The sequence below is a fragment of the Phocoena phocoena genome, chromosome 18, assembly GCF_963924675.1.
Source record: "Phocoena phocoena chromosome 18, mPhoPho1.1, whole genome shotgun sequence".
Taxonomy (NCBI): Eukaryota; Metazoa; Chordata; class Mammalia; order Artiodactyla; family Phocoenidae; genus Phocoena; species Phocoena phocoena.
In genome coordinates this window covers 19222354-19243682 of record NC_089236.1, presented here as the reverse complement: position 1 = coordinate 19243682, position 21329 = coordinate 19222354, and the positions used below count along the sequence as shown (strand labels likewise).

General features: G+C 39.8%; 1 protein-coding gene across 1 annotated transcript; it reads right to left on the bottom strand.

Annotated features, from left to right (window-relative positions):
- Positions 1 to 539: 539 nt before the first annotated feature.
- On the bottom strand, positions 540 to 20995 carry MED4 (mediator complex subunit 4). Its single transcript, XM_065896002.1, has 7 exons — positions 20871 to 20995; positions 10213 to 10279; positions 7593 to 7763; positions 5766 to 5823; positions 4874 to 4960; positions 3254 to 3385; positions 540 to 1243 (listed from the first exon to the last, which is right to left on the bottom strand). The coding sequence occupies exons 1-7, from the start codon at positions 20993 to 20995 to the stop codon at positions 1071 to 1073; spliced, it is 813 nt and encodes a 270-aa protein (XP_065752074.1). The 3' UTR covers positions 540 to 1070.
- Positions 20996 to 21329: the final 334 nt, after the last annotated feature.

Here is a 21329-nt window from a genome sequence, read left to right as displayed (position 1 = left end):
TTTTAAGATAAAAGTCTACACCAAAATGTTAATTGATATAATCTCTGGGTAGAATGCTAATTTCATTGTGTCTCCTTTATGCTGAACCATATTTGCTAAATTTTCCACGAAAGATCAGGAGAAAGAGTAAAGAGTGCAATACTGTCTAAAACTGGTAAGTCAAAATATAGCTGTATAAGCATATTATTTAAACATGGATGTTAACCACCAGAAGTTAAAAGTGATTCCTTCTGGGAACTGCCATAAGAGGGAAGGTGAAGGCCAGAGTGTTTTCCATTCTAAAACCTTTCATACAATTTGTTATGCTTGTTATGACATTATGGTAAGTTTTCAATTAGTTTAAAAAACTACTTCATTTTATTTCTTCTAAGAATGGCAGTGTGTGCCTTTAACAAACCTACCAAAGTTTAAGAAACCTACCTAAGATGTATGCATTACCTCATGTTCATTCATCCTCCAAATTCTAAAGTATGTACAAAATGCAACTGGATTTACAGAAATATCCTACCTACGCTGAAATTAAAAAAAAAAAAGCATAGAAAGTACAAACAAAAGTGAGTTTATTTACAAAATATACAATAATTACAAATAGTACAGATTGAGACGATTTCTCCTGTTCCTGTGACAGAAGCTAATGGCCTTTACTTTCAAATGAGGGTTTCTGTTATTCTGAGTTATGATGCACATTCAGTGATCCGCTGCCTTTGTTTATGCTTTTCTAAATGATTCCAGGAGGCCTATTAGTGATATGTACATGGGTCACTTCCCTAAAATCTTATTTCCAGAACTACTGTGCACAAGTCCAGCACAACTGAAATAGAAGAAGACAACAATGAACTGAATAATCTTTTTTTCCAACAGTAAATTTTGATTTTCTCTAAATATTCACCTAGTGGTTTAGAACTGAAACCATGCTTTTTGGCTTTAAAAAGAAAGTCCACTGTGATTTGTAATAGGCAGCACAATTCCACTATAGCCGATTATCACCTGGCTATTTTTACAGGTATGCAACTATTTAAGAAACAGAATTCTATAGTTTTCAATTCTGTATGTTTTTGTCTTATGCTTTTTTAATCAGAGTCACTACTACTGCTTGAGGAGTCTGTTGACATAACCTCTACATCATCTTCATTTTCTTTGTTATGTCCTGGAGGTTCCAACAAAAAGTCATTACTGTGATTTGGTGGTAACATATTCATTGCTATATCATTTGACTGCCATGGATACTGTGGAGCAAGGACATCTGGAGAAAAGAAAGAAGCACATATGAGAACATCTCTACTAAAAATTAATTTACTTCTTAGTTATACTTTCCTTCTTGCAAATAATCTGAAGTAAAATTTCTTAAAGGCTAGAAATCAAAATATACATTTGGCTAAATAATCAAATTTGTCATGGAAAAATGTGATGTTTTAGTAACGTGATGTTTAGACTCTATGGTTTATTTTTTTTAAATCATACTTTCCTATAGTCACTATTCAAGATGTTCACAATTTCAAATCGAATGTCTCATGTCTATACATATTTTATGCACATATATAATAGGTCATATATAGTACTTTCTATATATTCTCTCTGTATATATTGTAAGTAGCTAATGTAAACTATACTGTGTATTCCAGTTTAAACTGCCTCTTAAGCTACAATTCCACTCTTCTCCCTGGACCCTGAAAACACTTCTTTGCCAGCAGCCACAATGTTAAGCTCTGTCAGTAGAGGGAACTGCAAGGACTCTCCAGGAGGAACCAGGCTTCCCTTCCGGGATCCTGCGTTTCCCTCCTGTGGTGCCTGGTGGGTGTGTAGGACATCAGTGGCATCCCAGTTGAATGACTTCCCAGCAAGTCTCCCAGGGACCCTAGTGGATAATTTCCTACTTGCCGGCTCTGGCCTGTGACACCTCATCTAACTTCTCTGCCATCCAACAGGCCAGAGCTACACCTTTTCCACTCCAGGCTGAACCTCAGCCTTGGGATGGGGAGTGTGGGCAGGAGGAGCCTCTTCTCAGTCGGTCCCTTCCTTGGCTATCTGCCTCATCCTACATGCAGTAGCTGCTCCCTGCATCTGTTATTACTGCATTTAAAAAATATAGTTCTCTTTACTGTCTAGTAGTTAGTATCTGGTTACTACTCAGTAGTTCTTTACATTTTCCTTGATATTTGCTGGTGCGGTTTCTGCCTCCTGCCTGGACCTGACTGGCATATTATGACACAGTACAACCACAATGAGAAAAATGAGGAGATACCAAGGGAAGCTAATGCACAGTGACTTCCCAGTTTGTACGTTAGATAGTTAACAACAGCGATGTTTATAAAAGCATTTTTAGTAACACAGGGACAGCCTTACAATGAAATGTTAAGCATAAAAAAGCATTATCTACAGTATGTTTTTAGCGATGTAAAAAATACACGAAAAAACATGAAATATGTAAAATATTAAAACTGCTCAAAAAAGACCAATTTTTCCCTTTTTTATACCTTTTAAAAAACTTTAAAATGTTCTACCAGATCAAAACAAAACAAGTCACCTACAAAAGGTAAAAGGGGAACATAAAATAAACATAAGAACAGTACAAGCCTATATGCAAAACCTGAGGAAGGCTGAAGTTCAGAATGAGCTGAGTCTCACAAAAAGTGATAGTCTATTTAGGTATTAAAACGCCCAAAAAAGCTTTGTTAGTCACTTTGTTAATTTGGGGTTTTTTCACAAGTGTGCTCACTTGGTATTCTTTAAACTGAACATACATACATCTTATTCTGTTTATAAAATATACTTCATTTTAAAAAGCTATGTTTGGGCTTCCCTGGTGGCGCAGTGGTTGAGAGTCCGCCTGCCGATGCAGGGGACACAGGTTCGTGCCCCGGTCCGGGAGGATCCCACATGCCACGGAGCGGCTGGGCCCGTGAGCCATGGCCGCTGAGCCTGCGCGTCCGGAGCCTGTGCTCCGCAACGGGATCGGCCGCAATAGTGAGAGGCCCGCGTACCACAAAAAAAAAAAAAAAAAAAAAAAGCTATGTTTGGAGCTTAATGAGGCCTAATTCCTGAGGAAAATGGCACATAAAATCAGTTTATTCTAATTTCATAGCCTCCATCTAGAACAGTCTTTAAACTAGAGGAAGCAGAGAGAATAAACTGGTAGAGAACCTAGCAACTAAAATGAGTTGGGTCCAGACCCTCAAACTTGTTCAGATCTCTGTCTTTCTCATCATTTCTGAAAAAAACATTTGTTTGAAAGCATTACTCTGATTAACGTTACCTGGCAATCTGCCTGCTGCAAGTGCGTCCCCTGGTAGATGACCGTTCACTCCATTAGTGGAAGGGTTGTTCATCTGGCCCAATAATCCACTTCTCATCTCCAAATCGGTTGGGTATGGTCTCCGTGGGTCCCCTAAAAAATAAGACTGCTTTTAATTCAGTCACATATGAAAATAAGCTTTGATAGCTTCTCTGAAATATTGATTTTCCTTGGTTCACTTTGAAAACCTCAAGCCACATTTTCAATTTTGGAACATGAAGGTCATCTTATCGATTGTTATTAAGACATAATATATTAAAATTTTAAATACATGTATTTTTATTTCTTCTCTAGAGCTTCACAATAATACACTATTCTCTATATGAAAGAAGTCTCTCATTTAAGCAAACATTCCAAATGACAAAGTAAGAAAAGTATAATCTTGAGTCTTCTAAATTAAAACCTTTTCCTAACCAACCTCTTTGATCACATAATTTAAAGACTAATTCCTGGGGACTTCCCTGGCAGTCCAGTGGTTAAGACTCCATGCTTCCACTGCAGGGGGCGTGGGTTCCATCCCTGATCCAGGAACTAAGGTCCCACACGCCGCACGCTGCGGGAAGGGAGGGAAGAAGGAAAGCTAATTCCTGTAACATTCCAGTGGAGTATCAGGAGCCAATAACATTCATTTCCAATCATGAAAGCACACTTTTTAGTTCTGGGTTAATGAAAACTTCGCCAGATTTGGACCAATTTTTTGGTAATATTTTCTCACCAACTCCAGATTATTTATCCTCCAAAACCGTAGCTACCCTTAGCGTTTCAGGTATGGCAAAATACCACCGTCAGGACTGACTAGAGCTGAGATAACTACCTCCCATTCCTCCCAAAAGGCTGCTGCTCTACCTGAGGTCTCTGCTGTCAGTATATGTAGCAAGGGACTTCCCTGGTGGCGCAGTGGATAAGACTCTGCGCTCCCAATGCAGGGGGCCGGGGTTCAATCCCTGGTCAGGGAACTAGATCCCACATGCCACACGGCAACTAAGAGTTGGCATGCTGCAACTAAGGAGACCGCCTGCAGTGATTAGGGAGTCCACGTGCCGCAACTAAGACCTGATGCAACCAAATAAATATTTTAAAATATATATATGTGGCAGTTTGTTTCTCTGCTATTTCTAATTACTCCAGCTCTCTGCAGTCCTGTGTGTCTGCTGCTGGGTGTCCGGTGCTTCATCTTTATCCCCTAAGAGTCAGGACTGTCTCTTTCTCAGGCTGGAACCCTTGTGGAAATCCTAATGGCTCAAAAGAGTTAGCTTCTGGCCAGCCTGGGTTTTACAGGTATATAAATCTATAGCTTTAGAATCATCACATATTACACTTTTAAAATTTATTAACTTATTACTTATTTTTTTTTAAAAAGGAAAGAAACAGTTTCCAATGGCAACAGCTTTGCAGAAAACCAAACTGATAAAACCCCATGGCCTATATTATCACTTATAAGACACTAAAGATGTGAAAATATGAAACATGTTTCTAAGGATAAATACATTCCATATTTAAATCTTTTCTTCCTATTTTTGTGTACAGTCACCTAAGAATTTTCAAAGCACATATATCTAGTAAAAAGAGAATTACTTTTACCTGGGACCCAGGTCAGTGGGGCACACACAGCATTACTTGCACTAATCCTATGTGCATACTTAATTATTTCTTCAGAGGAGATAGCACCTGAGAGAGTCAAGAGGCTAGTGTTAACATTTCAGTCTAGTAAACATACAAGTTTTTCAGTGCATACATCACAGATACACTTCATACTTAAAATATATTCATTAGGTTAAAAAAGTACACTAGTAAATAATATGTATAGCACAACCTGGTTTTTATTTTAGAATATATGTCATATATGTATTTGTATTGTTCTTGTTACATATGTATTACAGATCTAAGAAAAATCTGGAAGAACACACACCAAACATTAACAGTAGTTAATCTAAAATAGGACAAGAGGTGAGTTAGATGTAAATCATACCTACAAATCATTAAAAGTAACCAAAGTCTTCATTATAATTCTGACTTTTAGTATGCAATCTAAAAGATCCAAAATGGAAGCCTTTGAAAGAGAGAAGCAGGACAGGACAAGAAGCCATGCTGAGCCTCTAGAAGCACCACTACATGTGCACACATCCCAAAGCCTTATCTAGTTCTGACTTCACGGCGTCCTTCAAGATCCACCTCAAATCCCATTGGCTTCCAGCCCATATTCTCCTCTCCCAACAATTTAAAAAACCCACTGTCTTTATTGCACGTTTGGGTAATAGCCGTAACTTCTATTATTGCTTCTTATAACCTGAAAAAGGATGTGACACCTCCCTAGCAATGCCCAGCATAGTGCTATATAGCAGACACTTTACAATGAAAATTTATTGGAAACTTTTCAACAGCAGCAAATGATTACCAATAATCCTCGCATCAGTTTCTTGAAACCAAAATTTGGATTTTTCAGAAAGTCATTCAGTGTTCCCACAGTACTAACCTTTTCTTGCTTTTTCTATTGACTTGAGTTTTTCTTTTGCTTGGTAAACAGCTGTTGCCTAATTTAAACAACATTAAAAAAAAATATGGATTATTCAAAACTATACCAAGCCCAGTTTTTGGCTAAATTCACAAAATCATTTATCCCACAGAAACAATATGTAAAATTTGGAAATCCCCACAATTTATTTGTAATATTCTGAACCACCACTTGGGTATCATATGTATCAGTTACAGTCAATGAAAAAAAGAAACATTTATGAGTCAATCTCCATACACATTAGTTGTTAGAAATAAAATGTAAATTGGATTGTTCACTACCACTTTTTCTTTATGTCATCTATCATAAACAGGCAGAAAACAGACCACGTACTACTCCCAAAGCATCCTATTCTTATATCTAGTTCAAGGATAAAATACCAAAAAAATTTTTTTTCTAGTTTACAAGATAAATTCTTGGATTGATAGTCTCATTCATTTATACATTACCATTACCTCCATGCTTAATGACTATTATAATGAACTCTTCCACCCACCCTCCCCTGGGCAAAGGCAAACTAAAGGGTAAAATGAAGCTAACCTAGTATATGCATCCTCCACCGTAACACAGCATTTAAGAGTATGGAGTGAGAGATCTAGGTTTATGTTCCATCTCTCAACTTTTACCTCTTGGGCAAGGTAGGTATTCATTTAAAATTATGGTTTTGTCTGTAAAAATAGAATAACGGTACTGACCTCATATAACTGTGATGAAGACTGAGATAATACACATAAAGTGCAAAGTACAGGGCCTGGTGCACTAGTACTTAATAACTGTTAGTTGCCACTATCTAAATCATAAAATTTAGTCTTTTTATAGTCCCTTGTGTTCACTGTCTTTTGGAAATCTAATCTAGAGAGGAGCCAGCAATGTCTGGTCCATATGAGAATCAAACTCAGGTCTTCCTGCAATACCACCACATAACAATTACATTAGTTAGTATTTAGTGAAATAACTGAGCAGATAACAACAAATAAATTGTCTCTTTGAAATAGTAGCCAAGAACAAGAAAGGAAAAACTAGAGTCCTTAACATATATCTGTATCTATATATATTTATATATAAATCCCATCTAGTTTAGGATGGAAGACTAAATAAATATAAATTTTAATCAATATATAAAATTGGTATATACTTTTACTGACTTCAAAAATTATTTCTAAAACTGAAGTAGAGATTTAGACTATTAACAAATGAAAACTTAGGACAGGATAAACGTAAAACTTCCCATTTCTATTAATTCAAACTTGTGAAATCTTCAAATAATGAAAACATGGCTCAAAAGTAATGCAGACTACCGGAAAACAATAACTAAAAAGGGAGGGACTTCCCGGTGGTCCAGTGGTAAAGAATCTGCCTTCTTCTTGGTCAGGGAACCGAGATCCCACATCTCAGTTGCCGCGGGGCGACTAAGCCCACGTGCCACAACTACTGAGCTCGTGCGCCTCAACGAGAGAGCCCTCGTGCTGCAACTACAGAGCCCACTCGCTCTCGAGCCCACACGCCACAACTAGAGAGAAGTCCGCGTGCCGCAACGAAGAGATCATGCGTGCCGCAACTAAGACCAGACGCAGCCAAATAAATAAATAAAATAAACGAATAAAATAAATAAACATTAAAAAAAAAAGGGAATGACATGGTCTTTCATCTAACCAAAGTGACAAGGGGTCACTTTTAGACTTGGAAATTCAAGTTTTCTATCACTTCAAAATTGTAATAAATTTATTTTTCAGAAATAGAGTAAATAATATCCTTTTTTACATTAAGAAACAGCCTCTATCAACTTACCAGTATCTGTTCCGCTTCCTTTAGCTGTTTTTGTAGTTGCTGAATATCACTGTCTCTTTTTTCTACTTCTTTTTCTAAAACTTGCATTTCATGATGGATTTTTCCCTGATTAAGTGCCAATTTCATTAGTTCTTGAAATTCCCCATCTCTATGAATTAACAACTCCAGGACCTGTCAGATAATAGGTGATTAAAGCAGACAACAGAATACTGAAGAACTACATTCCAATGAAACAAAGAATCCACACGTGAATTGGCTAGTCCATAAAGTTTTAACACCTTCAAAGTACTGTTTACTAATCATTGTTAAAAATAGCCTACCTATGATTATTTTAGAAGAGATTAATATCAAGGTTTTCTGCTTTTTCTAATTATATGCTATTCTTTCACACAAAATAAAACAAACCTTTCAGAACTAGCAATATGCCAAAATGAGCAGGTTTATTCATTTCTCAGGGAAGGTAAAATTTGAGATGATTTTATTAGTTGACACCAGGAACTGAACAGACATTTCTCCAAACATATACAAGCGGCCAAAAATACATGAGAAGGTATTCAACATCACTGATCATCAGGGAAGTGCAAATCAATACAACTGGATATGACCCTACACCAGCTAGAACAGCTATAATCAGAAAGACAAAAGATAACAAATGGTGAGAATGTGGAGACAAAGGGAACCCTTAGAATCTGAATTGGTGCAACTACTGTGGAAAACATTCCATTAAGTGTGGAGGTTACTTAAAAAATTAAAATTAGAACTACCATATGATCCAGCAATTCTACTTCTGAGTATTTATCCAAAGGAAATGAAATCACTATTTTCGAAAAGATATCTGCACTCATATGTTCACTGCAGCATTATTCACAATAGCCAAGAAAAGGAAGTAATCTAAGTGTCCATCAATGGATGAATGGATAAAGAAAACGTGATGTAAATCTATACACACGCACACTCACACAAAGGAATATCATTCAGCCACAAAACAAGAAGGAAATCTTGGCATCTGGGATAACATGGACGGACCTTAGCACTGCATTAAAGGAAATAAGTCAGACAGAGAAAGACAAACACCGTATGATCTCAGTTATATGTGGAATGTAAAAAGAGCCAAACACATAGAAAAAGAGCTCAGATTGGTGGTTGCCAGGGGGAAGGCGGCAAAATGGGTAAAGGTGGTCAAAAGGTACAAACTCCAGGCTATAAGATAAATAAGTTCTGGAAATATAACGTACACCATGGTGACTATAATTAAGAATACAGTACTGTAAATTTGAAAATAGCTAAGAGAATGAATCTCAGCAACTTAAAAAAGTTCTTAAAAAATGTGCAGGGGCTTCCCTGGTGGTGCAGTGGTTGAGAGTCCGCCTGCCGATACAGGGGACACGGGTTCGTGCCCCGGTCCGGAAAGATCCCACATGCCGCAGAGCGGCTGGGCCCGTGAGCCATGGCCGCTGAGCCTGCGCGTCTGGAGCCTGTGCTCCACAATGGGAGAGGCCACAACAGTGGGAGGCTCGCAAAAAAAAAAAAATGTGCAGAGGAACTGAATAGACATTTTTCCAAAGACATACAAATGGTTAACACGTACATGAAAAGGTGCCACTTTCCCTGCAAGTTTCTTAGAAGTTTTTATCATAAGAAGAGAAAGGACTTCCCTGGTGGTACAGTGGTTAAGAATCCGCCTGCCAGTGCAGGGGACACAGGTTCGAGCCCTGTTCTGGGAAGATCCCATATGCTGCAGAGCAACTAAGCCCGTGCGCCACAACTACTGAGCCCGCATGCCACAACTACTGAAGCCCATGTGCTCCACAACAAGAGAGGCCACCGCAATGAAAAGGCTGCGCACCGCAACGAAGAGTAACCCCTGCTCACTACAACTAGAGAAATACCATGTGCAGCAACAAAAACCCAATGCAGCCCAAAATAAATAAATAGATAGATAGATAAATAAATAAATAAAATGTGTTTAAGGAAAAAAAATAAAGAAAACTGGGGACTTCCCTGGTGGTCCAGTGGTTAAAACTCCACACTTCCACTGCAAGAGGCGTGGGTTCCATCCCTGCTTGGGGAACTAAGATCCCACATACCGTGTGGTATGGCCAAAAAAAAAAAAACAAACAAACAAACTTAACCATGTGAGGTGATGGATGTTAACTAAACTTACTGTGGTAATCATTTTGCATTATGTACCTATATCAAATTGTTATGATATACATCTTAAACTAATACAATATTACAGGTCGGGCTTCCCTGGTGGCGCAGTGGTTGAGAGTCCACCTGCCGATGCAGGGGACACGGGTCTGTGCCCCTGTCCGGGAAAATCCCATATGCCGCGGAGCGGCTGTGCCCGTGAACCATGGCCGCTGAGCCTGCGCGTCCGGAGCCTTTTGCTCCGCAACGGGAGAGGCCCGCGTACCACAAAAAAAAAAAAAAAAAAAAAATACAATATTACATGTCAATTATATCTTACCTAAATGATGCAAAAAAAATCAATTTAAAAACTGCAATTAATAATTTAATAGAATCTGATCTTCCTGTTCTCACACAAAGTAAATATAAATAGGAAATTGTAGAAATGATGGAGGGTTTTTTGTGTTTAATTCAAAAAGAAACCACTTACCTGGTTTTCCTCTCCAGACTGTAACAACTTTTGGTTTCTAGAAATCGCCAGCATTTCTATAAGTTCTCTATAAAACAAAAACAAAGTTTACAAAGTAAATACAATAGAGGCTCTACCTGATCTCCACCTGACTGACTTGCTGGATTCACGGTACCCACAGCAAGCTGAGTACTCAGAGCTATTGCCCCACAGGCCACTTTGACTGTGGACTTCAGCTCTCACTGGCACAGTACATTCTCACCAAGACTCAGCTGTGTTCACTACCAGACCCATTTATTCAAACTTTACTATTACTATAATTGTATAAATTGAGTATATAAATACAAATGAAGTATGACTGTGAATAGGAAAAACTTTCTATAAAAACCTAAGCTTGGAAACACTTAACAGAGGTTTGCAAAGAATAACTATCGAACCAGGAGAAGTAAAGTCATAAAAACTCAGCAAGAGCCTGCCCTGTCTGCTTGATGAGTGTCCAAGTGCTCATTTCACTTTAAAGAAACCAAAGTAGAAAATGCAGACAATGCATTATGCGTGGTTTATGCAAGAAAAACTCCTACAAAAGGGGTCTACAGGCCAAATGCAGCCCATCTGTGGTTTTTGTAAATAACTTTTCTTGGGTGATAGCCACGCCCCTTCATTTACATATTGCCTGAGGCTGCTTTCCCACTACAATGGCAGAACTGAGTACTTGTGACACAGAACTTCTCACCTGCAAATTTTAAAATTAACCAAACAGGTATCAGCTAAGAGGGATACTTACACATAATAAATCATATATTTCTAGAATGCTCATTTGTTAAATATGCGAATTTTCTACATGAAAAACAGTAGAATGATTGGGGAAAAATGTGTAGCAAGTGATATTCTATATATTAGTTTCAAAACTGTTGATAGATGGGACTTAATTCAGAAATTATCCAGGAGAGGACAGCTTCACAATTAACTACCTGACACTACTAGTCAGCCCAGGGTTTGTACCTTCTCACTGGCTGCCATGCTATTTTTACCTTCATAGTTCCACCTTCCACTCACTAGCCTCAGGCTATTTTAGTGGATGGTGCCAATTGGACTCAACCTCCCTCCCATACACCATTATGTATGAATTAATTACCTAGTTAATGAAAAAAGTAGATAAGGGAATAAAAAGTCTTCATTCACTCATTCAAATGTTTCTTGAGTGCCTATTACGTGCCAGGCACTTTCTAGATGCTTGGGTTAGTAAAGTGAACAATGGCAATTAAGTTCTAATAGAGAAGACAAAAAATATATAAGTAAAACCAGAGTGACAGGGGTTAGGAAGCAAATAAAGCAGTGTTAAACCAGAGAGGGTCAGTGAGGTAGTTTGGCTACTTACACTGGGTGGTCAGGGAAGGTTTCTCTATGGGAATATCTTTGAAGTAAAACGTGAATTAAACAAGAGAAGCCAGCCAGGAGATGGGGGAGGAAAGAATGCTTGGTAAAAGACCCAGATAGCTCACTGGCTCAAAAATGGGTTTGAGGAAATGTGGCCAGAGCACAGCAGGCACCAGGGAGCAGGATACAAAATAAGGACAATGGAGGGAGGGAGGGAGTGAAAGAGAGAGGGAGGGGGCGGGCTGGATTGTGTAGGGCCTTGTAGGTCAGGGTACAGGATTAGTATTTCACTCTTAAGTGCAAAGAGAAGCTACTAGATTATTTTAAACAGGCAAAGGACATGACCTGATTTACGTTTTTAAACAACTGCTGAACTATCTGGAAAACAGACTGTAAGAGAGCTAGAAAGGGAATCAAGTTAGGTGGTTTTTGTAGTGTCCCAGACAAAAGATGAGGCTGGCTTTGACTAGGTCCTAGCCACTAGGATTTAGTAATGGAAACGGGGAAACATGGACAGATTTAGGATATATTTTGGAAGCAGAGCTGACAGGACTTGTTAATGGATTAAACAGACATTTTATGAAAATAGCATGTTATATTAGCCCTTTTCTGCATCCCATTAATGAGATGGAGAGAGTTGAGAACCCCTGGCCTAAATAAAAGCTGGTTTCTGTGGGGAAGGGATGGTGGTAAGGGGTTGGGAGTATGGTGGGAGATGCAGAATGACCCTTTCTTGCCAATCTGGGAGTATAAATCAACAGAAAACCTTACAAGGGCTTACTTTAAGCAGAGGCATACAGAGAGGGAGAGGTCTGTAAGATTCAGTGCTCTTCACTAACTGTCTAGGACAAAATGGAAACCTCTGTCCACTCCAAGGGTGAAGAGAGGCTGAAGGACCCCCTGTCCTCTCTCTCATTATGGGAGTGGGAGGCCCGTGGTGCTACAAAGGAAGCAGCTGTACTCCTGGCATGCCAAATTAGAATCCTCCCACATTTCCACACAAATATAACTTATACAGGGTTAGGTCCTATATTATTTGTGATACTACACTTCAGGTAAACAATTTTCTTTTAAATTAATTTATTTTTTAAATTAATTTTTGGCTGCACTGGGTCTTCTTCATTGCTGCACGTGGGCTTTCTCTAGTTGCAGTGCGCGGGATTCTCATTGCGGTGGCTTCTCTTGTTGCAGAGCTCAGACTCTAGGCGCGCGGGCTTCAGTAGTTGTGGCGCACGGGCTTAGTTGCTCCGTGGCATGCAGGATCTTCCTGGACCAGGGCTTGAACCCATGCCCTGCATTGGCAGGCGGATTCTTAACCACTGCGCCACCAGGGAAGCCCCAGGTAAACAATTAATAGGCTGGTGGGGAAACCTCAAGACTCCTATCAATGTGGTTTCTGTTCCACAATGAGTTCTGAGTTACAAACAGGTTAAGAAAAACTTTTTAGACTACAATCTACCTAAGGTTTCTATTTTTTAAATTCCTCCAAAGACTACCTGATTCTATCAAATCTTACAAAGTATTGGATTGGCCAAAAGGTTCGTTCGGTTTTTCCCGCAGATGGCTCTAGCAGCGCTTAGTGGTCTTTAACTTCATTCGAAACAACTTTGTTAGACTGTACAGCTGTCATGTCAGCATGCATTTAAAAAAGCACTTGCCAAACCTGGTGAATTTTTGTGTAGCCATTTTAATATTGAAGATGGAAGAAAAAAAGCAACATTTTCAGCACATTATGCTTATTTCAAGAAAGGTAAAAACACAACTGAAATGCAAAAAAAGATTTGTGCAATGTACAGAGAAGGCGCTGTGACTGATCGAACATGTCAAAAGTGCTTTGCGAAGTTTTGTGCTGGAGATTTCTCGCTGGATGATGCTCCACAGTCAGGCAGACCAGTTGAAGTTGATAGCAATCAAATCGAGACATTAATTGAGAACAATCAACGTTAGACCACGCGGGAGATAGCTGACACACAATATCGACACCTAGCGCTGAAAATCATTTGCACCAGCTTGGTTATGTGAATTGCTTTGATGTTTGGGTTCCACATAAGTTAAGCAAAAAAAACCTTCTTGACCGTATTTCCGCATGTGATTCTCTAATGAAATGTCACGAATATGTTCCGTTTTTAAAACAAATTGTGACAGGTGATGAAAAGTGGATACTGTACAATAATGTGGAACGGAAGAGATCATGGGGCAAGTGAGATAAACCACCACCAAGCACACCAAAAGGCCGGTCTTCATCCAGAGAAGGTGATGTTGTGTATATGGTGGGATTGGAAGGGAGTCCTCTATTATGAGCTCCTTCCGGAAAACCAAACGATTAATTCCAACAAGTACTGCTCCCAATTAGACCAACTGAAAGCACGAAAAGCGTCCAGAATTAGTCAACAGAAAACGCATAATCTTCCATCAGGATACCACAAGACCGCATGTTTCTTTGATGACCAGGCAGAAACTGTTACAGCTTGGCTGGGAAGTTCTGATTCCTCTGTGGTATTCACCAGACGTTGCACCTTCAAATTTCCATTTATTTCGGTCTTTACAAAATTCTCTTTAATGAAAAGAATTTCAATTCCCTGGAAGACTGTAAAGGGCACCTAGAACAGTTCTTTGCTTAAAAAGATAAAAAGTTTTGGGAAGATGGAATTATGAAGTTGCCTGAAAAATGGCAGAAGGTAGTGGAACAAAAGGGTGAATACAGTGTTCAAAGAAGTTCTTGGTGAAAATGAAAAATGTGTCTTTCATTTTTACTTAAAAACCTAAGGAACTTTTTGGCCACCCCAATAATATACTAGAAGGCTATATAATCAGGTAAGAGTAAAAAAAATATATGCCAAATTTCACAACCACTACTTTCTAAAGTCAAGAGGTTACAATAATGAGGGGTTTTTTCCCCATTTTTCATTAAAAAATGCAAAAAGAAAAAGTTCATTCATAGGATAATGACAAACTTCACATATCACAGAATCAGTATGAGTATATATGTGTGACTGGCCACATAATGGGACTTTTTGGAAAGCCAATCACACTGGAGCAGCCTCATTCTATGGAGGGGTTCCAACGAGTCTTAGGTGGCAAACCAAAGTGACATCTCTTCCATCACCACCAACAACCATTTCCAGGATTATGAAAGAGAGAAATTCTCACTTGCTTACTGTCACCCAGTCTTTCTTTAGAGATGAACAAATAAAACAATGTGGCAGATACAGCATGAGAAAATCAGAGAAAAAGAAAAACGAACTTCTAAGACAATGGCTATTACCACAGGCAGCAGAGCGCCTCAAGAAAGAAGACGGCTTTAACCAATCTGTCAACAGATTCAGCGAGGAGGACTACAAACTAACGAGAAATCCAAGTCTTTTTGGCATTCCTGGAGCATGGGAAGCAGAAGAGCTACAGCTGCTTTTAGAGGAAGCAAAAGAGAACTCAGCACTTCAGGTGATCATGTACAACGGGAAAGCTGAAGGAGAAAGTTTCAGAAACACCGAGATTCCTGAGGAAAATTTACATGATTCAGAATTTCAGTGGATAAATACACTTCATCAAACAGAAAATGCTCTACTTGACAATCAAGAATCAAATATAGAGAGGGATAAACTGGTCAAATCTAGATACAAGAGAATTTCAATTTAGTCTCAAATTTAACATAACTGATAATTATTCAGCTATGCTATCTCAAGCAAAGAGTACATGAATACCAAGTATATGCACTCCTATAGGTACCGACAGCATCAGGTAAACACGCCATAGACAGACAGCCCAGGAGCCAATCAATCTAGAGGCAAGATCTCAAGATTGACTACTGGGCTGTCCAATGTCAGGAGATGTTCTCAAAGACCATTATACTAAAAGGGTAGGCTCAGAAACACAGTTCCTGAACTTGGTGGACATGAAACATATACTAGGGTTACTCAGCAAAGCAGACAAATTATGTTACAGCAAGTAAAGCTGAGAAAAGAAACGAATTTACTGGGCTCCAGAGTAGAAGGGTGAGATGTAATAACTCTTTGGTCATACTAAGGCAAAGATTTGAAATTCTCAGACTAAGACCTACTCAGAATAAAAGGCAGCATCCATTGCTTCCCAAAGGGGGTGTTACTTCTTCACAAAGTCAACATATTTACAGAAAAATTAATTACCACCATCCATACCATGTGGTTAGTCAAAATGAACAAATAATAAGGATCATTTTAACTCGACTAATTTCACACTCATCAGTGTCATCAAGATTCCTTAGCAAAAATTCTAGAAGTCAATCAAGTATTAGACTTGGGCTTCTGGTGAGAATTCTCCCAAAAGAAGAAAGAGCTCAAGGGAATATTTCAAACAGAACAAGACCCAGAATTCAAGCAAGTGGAAAAAATTGGCTCAAAAAGTAGCAAGGGAGGTATTTTCCAATTAACCATTAGCTGTTCTTAAACTATATGCCAATAAAATGAACAACCTACAAGAAATGGACAAATTCTTAGAAGGGTACAATCTCCCAAGACTGAACCAGGAAGAAGTAGAAAATATGAACAAACCAATCACAAGTACTGAAATTGAAACTGTGATTTAAAAACTCCCAACAAACAGAAGTCCAGGACCAGATGGCTACACAGGCGAATTCCATCAAACATTTAGAGAAGAGTTAACACCTATTCTTCTGAAACTGTTTCAAAAAATTGCAGGGCTTCCCTGGTGGCGCAGTGGTTGAGGGTCCACCTGCCGATGCAGGGGACGCGGGTTCGTGCCCCGGACTGGGAGGATCCCACATGCCGCAGAGTGGCTGGGCCGGTGAGCCGTGGCCGCTGAGCCTGCGCGTCCGGAGTCTGTGCTCCACGATGGGAGAGGCCACAGCAGTGAGAGGCCCGCGTACCTCAAAAAAAAAAAAAAAAACACTGCAGAGGAAGTAAAACTCCCAAACTCATTTAATGAAGCCACCTTCACCCTGATACCAAAACCAGACAAAAATACCACAAAAAAAGAAAATTATAGGCCAGTATCACTAATGAACATAGATGCAAAAATCCTCAACAACATACTAGCAAACCAAATGCAGGATACATTAAAAGGATCATACACCATATCAAGTGGGATTTATCCCAGGGATGCAAGAATTTTTCAATATCCACAAATCAGTGTGATACACATTAACTGAAGAATTAAAACCATATGATCATCTCAATAGATGCAGAAAAAGCCTTTGACAAAATTCAACACCAATTTATGATAAACACTCTCCAGAAAGTGGGCATAGAGGGAACCTACCTCAACATAATAAAGACATATGACAAACCCACAGCTAACATCATACTCAAAGGTAAGAAGCTGAAAGCATTTCCTCTAAGATCCGGAACAAGACAAGTATGTCCACTCTCACCACTTTAATTCAACATAGTTTTGGAAGCCCTAACCATGACAATCAGGGAAGAAAAAGAAATAAAATAAGTAAAACTGTCACCGCAGATGACATACTATTCAAAGAAAATCCTAAAGACACTACCAGAAAACTATTAGAGCTCATCAATGATTTCGGTAAAGCTACAGGGTACAAAAATTAATAAACAGAACTCTCTTGCATTTCTATACACTAACAACAAAAGATCAGAAAGAGAAATTAAGGCAACAATCTCATTTAGCATCGCATCAAAAAGAATAAAATACCTAGGAATAAACCTACCTAAGGAGACAAAAGACCTGTACTCTGAAAACTATAAGACGCTGATGAAAGAAATGGGAAGATGACACAGGTGGAAAGATACACCATGTTCTTGGATTGGAAGAATCAATACTGTCAAAATTACTATACTACTCAAGGCAATCTACAGATTCAATGCAATCCCTATCAAAATGCCAATGGTATTTTTTGCAGATCTTTAGAAGAAAAAAATCTTAAAATTTGTATGGAAACACAAAAGACCCCAAATAGCCAAAGCAATGTTGTGAAAGAAAAACAGAGCCAGAGAAATCAGACTCCCTAACTTCAGACTATACAATAAAGCTACAGTAATCAAAACAGTATGGTACTGGCACAAAGACACATTTACAGATCAGTGGAACAGGACAGAAAGCCCAGAAATAACCCCATGCACCTATGGTCAGTTAATTACAACAAAGGAGGCAAGAATATACAATGGAGAAAAGACAGTCTCTTCAATAAGTGGTGCTGGAAAAGCTGGACAGCCACATGTAAATGAATGAAATTGGAACACTCTCTTAACACCACACACAAAAATAACCTCAAAATGGATTAGAGACCTAGATATAAGACCAGATGCTATAAAACTCTTAGAGGAAAACATAGGCAGAAGACTTTCTAACATAAATAGCAGCAAGATCTTTTTTGATCCACCTCCTATAGTAATGAAAATAAAAACATAAATAAACAAATGGGACCTAATCAAACTTGAAAGCTTTTGCACAGCAAGGGAAACCTTAAACAAAAGGAAAAGAACCCTCAGAATGGGAGAATGGGAGAAAATATTTGCAAATATTTGCAAACAATGCGACCAACAAGGGATTAATCTCCAAAATATACAAACAGCTCATGCAGCTCAATATCAAAAAAACAACCCAATCCAAAAATGGGCAGAAAACCTAAATAGTCATTTCTGCAAAGAACATATACAGATGCAACAGTCATATGAAAAAATGCTCAACATCACTGATTATTAGAGAAATGCAAATCAAAACTACAAAGAGGTATCACACCAGTTAGAATGGCCATCATCAAAAAGTCTAGAAACAATAAATGCTGGAGAGGGTGTGGAGAAAAGGGAACCCTCCTACACTGCTGGTGGGAATGTAAATTGGTACAGCCACTATGGAGAACAGTATGGAGGTTTCTTAAAAAACCAAAAATAGACCTATCATATGATCCAACAATCCCACTCCTGGGCACATATCCAGAGGAAACCGTAATTCAAAAAGATACACGCACCCCAATGTTCACTGCAGCACTATTTACAAGAGCCAAGACATGGAAGCAACCTAAATGCCCATTAAAAGAAGAACGGATAAAGATGTGGTACATATATACAATAAAATATTACTCAGCCATAAAAAAGAATGAAATAATGCCATTTGCGGCAACATGGATGGACCTAGAGATTATCATACTAAGTGAAGTAAGTCAGACAAAGACAAATATCATATGATATCACTTATATGTGGAATCTAAAAGAACGATATAAATGAACTTATTTACAAAACAGAAACAGACTCGCAGATTTAGAAAACAAATTTAGGGTTACCAAAGGGGACAGGTGGGGGGGAGGGATAAATTAGGATGTCAGGATCAACACATACACACCACTATATATAATAGATCATCAACAAAGACCTACTGTATAGCACAGGGAGCTCTGTATGTAATAACCTATATGGGAAAAGAATCTGAAAAAGAAAAATCTGTAATAGGGAAGAACCTTTGTATTCTATTACAAGTTAATTACTAAAGAGACATTGCCTATAAGCTTAAATTATACATGATGGCCCATCTCTGGGAGTCCTGCCTCCGAGTAATGAGCATTAAGCTAAAACACCTTTGTTGAGCTCATGAGAAACATCTTGACCAGGCCCACCTGTGAAAGACTGCAGGGAGGAAGAAATGAACACATCCCCTCAGGAGGGGACCTAAATTTTTGACTTTAGCCCCTCCCCTTTTAGTATAAAAGAAGCCTGAATTCTAACTCCGGCAAGATGGTTCTTCGGGGCATGAATCCAGCATCCTCCCGGTTTACTGGCTTTCTGAATAAAGTCTCTTATTCCCTGCCCCAACACCTCATCTCTTGATTTATTAGCCTGTCATGTGGTGAGCAGTAGGAGCCTGGACTTGGTTACAGGTGTATATGTATAACTGCATCACTTTGCTGTACACCTGAAACCAAGACAACATTGTAAACCAACTTTACTCCAATATAAAATAAAAATTTAAAAAATAATCATAATAAAATAAATTTAAAAAAGAAAGTTTAAAAAATAAAATAAAAACAGTATTAATTTAAAAATAATGCTGTTGGAAAAATGGCACCAACAGACTTGCTTGACACAGGGTTGCCACAAAGCTTCAATCTGTAAAAAAAAAAAAATCTGCAAAGTGCAATAAAGTGGAATAAAACAAAGTATGCCTATATATAAGACTTATTCAAAAACGTCAAAGAATGTTGACTACAGAAAAGGTGACACTTGAACTGGATTCTGGAGGGTAAATGAATGATTCATCAAGTTGGAGGTGGAGTAAAAACGGTACTGAAGATGAGAAGCTAGCTAGCTTGAGAATGGGGAGCATTCACTGAGGCTGGAATAAAGGGTATGGGAGGGCAGAGGGATGCAGCAGTAAGTAAGGACAACAAGATGGATTAACAGGGGTGGAGAATGGCTTTACTGAACGATAAGCTAAAGAGTTTGAACTTTACTTCACTGGGCAATGGGAAGCTACCAAATATTCTAAAGCAGAAAAGTTAATACCAGAGGCTTTTTTTAAAAAGATAGCTCTGCTCTCAGGTAATATAGAAGGATAAAATGCAGAAGCATTAAGGCAAGTGAAACTGTTGGGAAGCTGCATTAAGAATTAATTATAACAGTGGGGATGGGAACATTTTAGGAGGAAGAACCAGAACAATTTTAACATCCAAGTGAATGCACTGGAGCTAAGGAACGCTTCAATCTGACAGATTACCATGAAAACTGGCAGAATAAGGAGGAGGACATCCAATTTCATCTTCTACCTCTGCCACACACTCTGCACTCCAGCCACCCCAAACTGGTAATTCCAGCACCAAGTCGTGCGTGCTCCTGTTCCAGCCACATACCGCCTAGTGGGTCTGCGGGACTCATTCGCCCCATGCAGTCCTTTCTCCAGGAAGCCTGCCCTAACTACCTATCAAAACAACCCGCGCCACAGTCACTGTTGACATGTAAGTCTCTCCCCCTTGACACTGGGCTCCTTCTCGTCGACATCCAGCCTCCCCCGCAAGACCTCTCCCAGCGCGCAGCACCCAGGGGAGTTCCTGACATGTCTGTCGAATGTCGGTGGACGAAGGGACTCACACCCAGCGACCTCTAAGGTTCGCTACGATTGTGACAGTCAGGGGTTCCAGGGTCACTGTCAGTATTAAAATGTCCTCTAAGGGGGGAATATGCCGTCTGAGCCCCTGAGGGCTGCGGGCCCACGTCCCGACCCTCGTGCACTGTCCTTGGGAGCGTGCGCCGCAGCCCCGAGCGCGGCCCTCCCCACCAAGCCCAAGACAGGCCGGTAGTCCCGAGTCAGTCCTCCCTGCCCAGCCCCAGCCAGGCTCTCAGGCCGACAGCCTCACCTCGACAAGACCTCCAGATCTTCCAGCGCAGACAGCAGCCTCTCACGCGTGCTGTTACCGCCTGCAGCTCCCGAGCCGCCGCCCGGCCGCTCCTTCTCCTTCTCGCCACTAGAAGACGCCGCCATTCTCCGCAACGGGCCAGCGTGCGCGCAGCTACGCGCAGGCGTGGAGGGGCGGGCTCGGCAAGCGGAAGGAAGGGTCACCGAGGCGGGGGACGAGAGGCGGGCGGGAGCGCCCCCTGCGCTCCTGGAGGTGCCCTGCGGGCTCCCGCGCCATCTGCTGGGCAGCGAGGGCTTCTCGGGTCTAACCCTTGGAGCGAGAGCCAAACCGAGAACAGGGAGGGGTTCCATCGCGGTCAGGGTCTCCTAAGCCTTAGGTTATTCAAGCTGGAATGGGAAGCTTCTGCTCAACGGATTTTAAGCATTTGAGGGAATTACATAATGGCCTGCCTCTTGTGTC

Coding starts and splice junctions, on each gene's coding strand:
- MED4 (XM_065896002.1), bottom strand. CDS start 20,995: ATGGCGGCGTCTTCTAGTGGCGAGAAGGAGAAGGAGCGGCCGGGCGGC. Junction 4,961..5,765: donor AATAGAAAAAGCAAGAAAAG/GTTAGTACTGTG, acceptor TGACTCTCTCAG/GTGCTATCTCCTCTGAAGAA. Junction 3,386..4,873: donor CCCACTGACCTGGGTCCCAG/GTAAAAGTAATT, acceptor CTTATTTTTTAG/GGGACCCACGGAGACCATAC.